Here is a 7,346-nt window from a genome sequence, read left to right as displayed (position 1 = left end):
GGGTGTCGGGGGCGGGGGGGTTGCTGGTCACGTGACTCGCCCTGCCGCAGCCCCCTCGGAAGCTGAGAGGCGGAAGTAGACGTTAGGCACGGGGCTCGCGGCGCGCCGACTCCACATCCGGGAGCGGAGAGGAGAGCGGAAGTGGCGTTGAGCTGGCCGGAGCCCTTGGGTGAATTTGTTAGGCGTGGAGAGGGAGTGATGTCTTCCAGACTCGGTGCAGTGCCCGCCGTGAGTTTCTCGGTTTGACCGTTACGCTTTAGGGGTAGCGCTGTCGAGCCCGCCACACGCGGTCCCTCGCTTTTGTCCCCTGCTCAGAGTTGGTTTTATCAGAGCCCATCGCAGGCCCCACCCTTCTAGGTCAGATATACCAGCCCCCTCGTTTTTCCCCCCACTTCTGCTGCCCGATCCCCACCCTCTTGGACTCAGTTCCTCGTCAGATTGCCGTTAGTCTCTATTCCCTTTACATCCCCAACGCCTCCCATATCCGTTGTCCTAGCTTTCTGTCTCCCGTTTAGAGCTTCTTTCTAGGACAGGGCTTTGAGAATGCGGGAGATGAAGGCTGTAGCGTTGTCACCTGCCTTGACCCTGTAGGAAGATAGGGCGGCACATTTTTCGTAAAAAGTCTTGCCTTCTTCCGTTTGAGGGAGTAGCCCCGGGAGAGCTTCATTTCTTGGCACAGGGGGATTCGTCTTTTTGTGGTCAAGGTTCAGAGGCCCCTAGCATTTACTCATGTGCTTGCAATTTGCTAGACCCCGGGACCCACATCCTTTAAGCAGCAGAGGAGCACGAGGATCGTGGGAGCTAAGAAGTAAGTGAGGTTTTGTGCGATCCATTTATAATTGTGTCGCCAGCGCTGTCCAATAGAACTTCCCGTGGTGATGAAAATGTTGTGTATCCGCACTGTCCAGTACTGTAGCCACTAGCCACGTATGACTGTTGAGCGCTTGAAATGAGGCTTACGTCAGTGAGGAGCTGAATTTTAAATGGTATTTTAATTAATTTAAATAGCCACCTGTAACTAGTGGCCACCTGATTGGACAGTGCAGGTCTAATCCTAGTGTGGAGGAGGAAAACTTTGCTTGCAAAAAAAAAAAGTACGAATTATAATAAAAATTGAACGTGTGACTCAGTGTAGCCCTGCATTTCTTTAGACATCAAGTATGTACTCATGAATACATTGATGAACTTGGGAAGGACTGATAAAAGTGACTGTAAGCTACTTGGCTTCAAGACTGGTTTATTATATTGTTTACTGAATGTGCTAAGCTTTTCCATATTTGTTAATACAAAAAAATGTTCTTGTTAAGGAGATACTCATTGGAAGGGATTAATTCATTCATACAATATTTACTAAATATCTGCTTTGTGCCAGCTCTGTGGTAGGTTAGATACACAGACATGAAAAATACACAACTAACAGTCTAACCTATTTAGGCAAGGCGATCCACACAATACAGTGTAAAGAAATTTTTTTTTTTTTTTTTTTTTTTGGTACGCGGGCCTCCCACCGCTGTGGCTTCTCCTGTTGCAGAGCACAGGCTCCGGACGCGCAGGCGCAGCGGCCACGGCTCACGGGCCCAGCCGCTCCGTGGCGAGCGGGATCCTCCCGGATCGGGGCACGAACCCGTGTTCCCCGCATCGGCAGGCGGACCCTCAACCACTGCGCCACCAGGGAAGCCCCTAATGAAATGTTTTTAAACAGGAATTTAGTATAGCCTTTGGGGAAGGGGAGTGATATTTGGAAGGGAAGGGTTGCCAGAGCAAATCACTCCTAAACAGACTTGAAAGTCAAGGAATAATAACAGCCAAAAGGAAAAGGGTTTTGTTTTGGTTTTTTGTTTGTTTTTTGTTTTTCAGAAGAAAGAACAGAATGTGAATGGGTAAAAGGATTTAATGGAATAGCAAGTGGGTAATTGTTCAGAAATGTAAAGATTAATGGGCCCTCATCTATTAATCAGAATCAGAATCGTTGGGGTTAGGGCATCAGAATCCTTATTTTTAACTGGACTCCTAGGACATTGTGAAGTTTGAGAATCCTCCATGAGAAATGAGACTAGAAGAGAGTAGAGGATGAAACGGTGGAAAACATCAGTATTTAAGGATTGGGTAGAATAAAAAAAGGCTGCAAAGGATACTGAGATGAATGTAAAATACTTTTCTAATGAAATCCAAATATTTGCACCTAGAGAGTGAACTAGGGGCTCTTAAAAATTCTTGGTAGATCAGAAAGGAGTTGAAAATAGGTTAAACTTCTCATCTTTGTGATCTGAAGCTGAGACTGAAAAGTACCACACACAACAGGTTATTTTAAAGTAACTACAATTATGATAGTTATTTATGAGCCAAAAGCTTTTTCTTGTCATATTTATGGAAAGAGAAGTTTGAGATTAATCTGGTTTTTTTTTTTTTTTTTTGCGGTATGCGGGCCTCTCACTGTTGTGGCCTCTCCCGTTGCGGAGCACAGGCTCCGGACGTGCAGGCTCAGCGGCCATGGCTCACGGGCCCAGCCGCTCCGCGGCATGTGGGATCTTCCCAGACCGGGGCACGAACCCGTGTCCCCTGCATTGGCAGGCGGACTCTCAACCACTGCGCCACCAGGGAAGCCCAATCTGGTTTTTAACAAATAATCAAATACCCTGAGTTGATAGGTAGTGTAAAATACTTGAGAATTGTTTTTGTTGAGTCCTTTAAAAATAAAAGAGAGCTGGAGGGAGGGATTCCCTGTCCTCGTTGACATAATCCCCAAGATGTTAAAACTGTTGATTTTTTTTCACTATACTCGTGCTTATTCATGAGCAGGGAGGTCAGTATATCCGAGTCCTACATGGACAGCAAAGAAATTTCTTTGAGGACAGTTTCCTAAGAGGAGTCAGATGGGACTTGACTCTTAATGGCCTGTTGATACTATCCAGTCTTTCTAGTACAGATAGTTCCCATTGTTTGGGATGGTGTTTTAGCCCTAGAGGACAGCCAGTTCCCACTAAAATTTTTTTATACCTTCATTGAGGTATAATTGAAGTACAATAGACTGCGTATATTTATACAATAAGTATATTGTATAAATATATAGATATATGTATACAATATCTTCATCTTTGACATATGTAAGTACCCATGAAACTGTCACCACAATCAAGATAACATTTCTATCTCTCCCAAAAGTTTTTTCACGTCCCTTTGCAGTTCATTCCTCCCTCCACTCCTGTCCCCAGACACCCCCTGACCTGTTTTCTGTCACGTACAGTGGTTTGCATGTTCTAGGATTTTCTATAAATGAAATCAGACATTGTGTCCTCTTTTTGCATGATTTCTTTCACTCAGAATAATGATTTTTTTTTTTTTTTTTTTTTTGTGGTACGTGGGCCTCTCACTGTTGTGGCCTCTCCCGTTGCGGAGCACAGGCTCCGGACGCGCAGGCTCAGCGGCCATGGCTCACGGGCCCAGCCGCTCCGCGACATGTGGGATCCTCCCGGACTGGGGCACGAACCCGTGTCCCCTGCATCAGCAGGCGGACTCTCAACCACTGCGCCACCAGGGAAGCCCAGAATAATGATTTTGAGTGAAGAATAGTTTTTGTTGCTAAACAGAATTCGATTATGGGTATAACATAGTTTGTTTAGCCATCTATCTTGAGGGACATTTGGGTTATTCTCAGTGTGGAGGTATTACAGTAAAACTGTTGTGAACATTCATTGGCAAGTCTCTGTGTGGAAAAATATTTTTGTTTCTTTTGATAAATACTTAACACAGTATTTATTTATTAAGATGGAATTTACCATCTTAGATTGATTGGGTCCTATGTCAGGAGTATGTTTCACTTTTTAAGAAATTGTCAGTCTTCCAAATTGGCGGTAGTATTTTACATTCCTACCAGCAATGTAGGAGAGTAAGTCTCTAATTTTAGCTAATTTAATGGGTGTATAATTGTGTTTCATTGTGGTTTTAATGAGCATTTTCCTGGTGAATAGTGGTGTAAAACATCTGTTCATGTGCTTATTGGCCATTCATATATCTTTTTTTGTCAAGTGTGTTGATGTCTTTTGCCACCCAAAAAAAAAAAATTTGTTTTGTCTCACCGTTAAATTGTATAATTTAATTTTTAAAAAATATTTTCTGAACACAGTTCTTTTGTTATATGTGTCTTGAATATTTCCTCGTCAGTGGTTTGCATTTCATTTTCTTAATGGTGTCTTTTTTTTTTTTTTTTTTTTTTTGCGATACGCGAGCCTCTCACTGTTGTGGCCTCTCCCGTTGCGGAGCACAGGTTCCGGACGCACAGGCTCAGCAGCCATGGCTCACGGGCCCAGCCGCTCCGCGGCATGTGGGATCTTCCCAGACCGGGGCACAAACCCGTGTCCCCTGCATCGGCAGGCAGACTCTCAACCACTGCGCCACCAGGGAAGCCCTTAATGGTGTCTTTTGAAGAGCCAAAGTTTTAAATTTATCAGTAAAAATAATAAAAATTTAATCATTTTTTCCTTTTATGTTTCATGCTATTTGTATTCTATTTCAGAAAACTTTGCCATCCCTAATTGCAAAGATTTTTTCCTTTGCTTTCTTCCAGAAGTTTTATAGGTTTTACATTCAGGTCTATGGCTCATGTAGAGTTAATTTTTATGTATGGTGTGTTATAAAGGTCAATATTAATTTCTTTCCATTTGTATATCCAGTTGTTGAAAAGACTATCCTTTCCCTGTTCAGTTGCCTTGGCATCTTTGTTAAAAATCAATTGAACATGTATAGGTGTGGGTCTGTATCTGGACTTTCATTATTCTCTTCCATTAATGTGTATGTCTATCTTTTTGCCAATACTAAACTGTTTTGATACTGTAGCATTAGAGTAAGTCCTGAAATCAGATAAGGTAAGTCATCTAACTTTGTTGTTTTTTTCAAGATTGTTTCAGCTATTATATTTTCTTGGCCTTTTTATATAAATTCTACAATCAGTTTGTTATTTCTATAAAAGAAGCATGCTGGAGTATTGATTGGTGTATGTATTGAATCTATAGGTCGATTTAGGGAGAATTGCCGTTTTAACAATATTGAATTTTCTGATTTATGAGCATGTTATATTTCTCCATTTATTTAGGTCTTCTTCAATTTCTCTCACCAGTGAGTTGTAGTTTTCATTGTAAAATTCTTGGATGGCTTTTGTTAGATTTGTTTCTAGGTTCCTAGATTTGTTCCTAGGTTCCTGTGTTTTTTGTTATTGTAAATGCTATTGTTTTTACAAGTTCGTCTTCTAGTTGCTTGTTGCTAGTAACTAAGAATACACTTTTCAAAAAAATATTTATTTGGTTGTGCTGGGTCTTAGTTGCTGCAGGCTAGGTCCTTCATTGCGGTTCGTAGGCTCATTAGTTGCAGCACATGGGCTCCTTAGTTGCATCCGGTGGGCTCCTTAGTTGTGGCATGTGAACTCTTAGTTGCAGCATGCATGTGGGATCTAGTTCCCTGACCAGGGATCAAACCCGGTCCCCCTGCATTGGGAGCGTGGAGTCTTGACCACTGCGCCACCAGGGAAGTCCCACAATTGATTTTTGTATTTTAGCCTTGTATCCTGTCACTTGCTAAATTCATTTTTTAAAAATTAATAAATAAATTAATTTTTTGGCTGTGTTGGGTCTTCGTTGCTGCGCTCGGGCTTTCTCTAGTTGTGGCGACTGGGGGCTACTCTTCATTGTGGTGTGTGGTCTTCTCATTGTAGTGGCTTCTCTTGTTGCGGAGCCCTGGCTCTAGGGCACGTGGGCTTCAGTAGTTGTGGCACGTGAGCTCAGTATTGTGGCTTGCGGGCTCTAGAGCACAGGCTCGGTAGTTGTAGTGCACGGGTTTAGTTGCTCCGTGGCATGTGGGATCTTCCTGCACTAGGGATCGAACCCGTGTCCCCTGCACTCTTAACCACTGCACCACCAGGGAAGTCCCTCAATTCATTTTTAATTCTAGTGATTATTTCATATATTTTCTGAGATTATCTTTTTTTTTTTTTTTTTTTGTGGTACGCGGGCCTCTCACTGCTGTGGCCTCTCCCGTTGCGGAGCACAGGCTCCGGACGCGCCAGGCTCAGCGGCCATGGCTCACGGGCCCAGCCGCCCCGCGGCACGTGGGATCCTCCCGGACCGGGGCACGAACCCGTGTCCCCCGCATCGGCAGGCGGACTCCCAACCACTGCGCCACCAGGGAAGCCCTATCTTTGTAAACAAACTGAATAAAATCTGTTAAAAAGATCTGCAAGTAGGGGCAGTTTTACTTTTTTCCTTCTGATCTTTATGCCTCCAGTTTCTTCTTCTGTCAGTTTGGTAAGTTGTAGTTTTTAAGAAATTTGTTCATCTTAATTTGTCAGTTTCTTTGGCATAAAGTTTTTCGAAGTATTCTCATTATTTTAATGTCTGTATGATGTATAATAATAACCCCTGTTTCATTTCTGACATTGGTTATTTGTGGTATCTTTGGTATCTTTTTTTCTTGATCAGTCTAGCTACAGTGTTGTCAATTTTGTGATCTTTTTAAAGAACCACATTTTCTGTAAAGTCTGTTTCCTAATTTGTGAATTTCTCCTTTTTATTATGTTGTTCCTTCTATTTCTTTGGGCTTACTTTGCTCTTCTTTTTAAGGTACCTTAAGATGAAATCTTAACTTATTGATTTTAGATCTTCTTTTCTAACATAAGCATTTACAGTTTTAAGTTTCCTTCTAAGTACTGCTTTAGTTGCATCCCACAAATTTTGATATGTATACTTTTGTTGTTATTCACTTAAAATATTTTTGAATTTCCTTTGTGATTTCATTTTTGACCCATGAATTATTTAGAATTGGATTCTTTAATTGCCAGATTTATTTTTTATTTTAGATACCTTGCTATTCTTGATTTCTAACTTAATTCTGATGTGGTCAGAGAACACATGTATGATTTTCATCTTTTTAGGTTTAAAGTTTATAGCCCAGTATATGGTCTATCTTGTGAATGCACAGTGTGCTCTTGAAAAGAAAGTATATCCCAGGGCTTCCCTGGTGGCGCAGTGGTTGAGAGTCCGCCTGCCGATGCAGGGCACACTGGTTCGTGCCCTGGTGCGGGAAGATCCCACATGCCGCGGAGCGGCTGGGCCAGTGAGCCATGGCCACTGAGCCTGCATGTTCGGAGCCTGTGCTCCGCAACGGGAGAGGCCACAACAGTGAGAGGCCCGCATACCAAAAAAAGAAAGTATATCCCATAGTGTTGGATGTAGTGTTCTATAAATGTCAACTACAGCAAGGTGGCTAATAGTGTAGCTCAGATCTTCTGTGTCTTTACTCAATTTTTGTCTAGTCTGTCAGTTCCTAAGAGGAGGAGGACTTAAAATTTCTGGTAAGAT

At 42.5% G+C, this 7,346-nt stretch overlaps 1 protein-coding gene across 1 annotated transcript in view; it reads left to right on the top strand.

Annotated features, from left to right (window-relative positions):
• The first annotated feature begins 158 nt into the window (after positions 1-158).
• Positions 159-7,346, top strand: part of ZNF512 (zinc finger protein 512) — a 34,648-nt gene continuing 27,460 nt past the window's right edge. Inside the window, exons 1-2 of the mRNA XM_065891737.1 lie at positions 159-228; positions 750-808. Coding sequence (XP_065747809.1) covers positions 199-228; positions 750-808 — 89 coding nt within the window. The 5' untranslated portion in view covers positions 159-198. The remainder of the gene's footprint in view (positions 229-749; positions 809-7,346) is intronic.

Source organism: Phocoena phocoena, chromosome 14 (assembly GCF_963924675.1).
Source record: "Phocoena phocoena chromosome 14, mPhoPho1.1, whole genome shotgun sequence".
Taxonomy (NCBI): domain Eukaryota; kingdom Metazoa; phylum Chordata; class Mammalia; order Artiodactyla; family Phocoenidae; genus Phocoena; species Phocoena phocoena.
The sequence above is the reverse complement of the archived record's forward strand: the minus strand, read 5'-3'. Positions and strand labels throughout refer to the sequence as shown.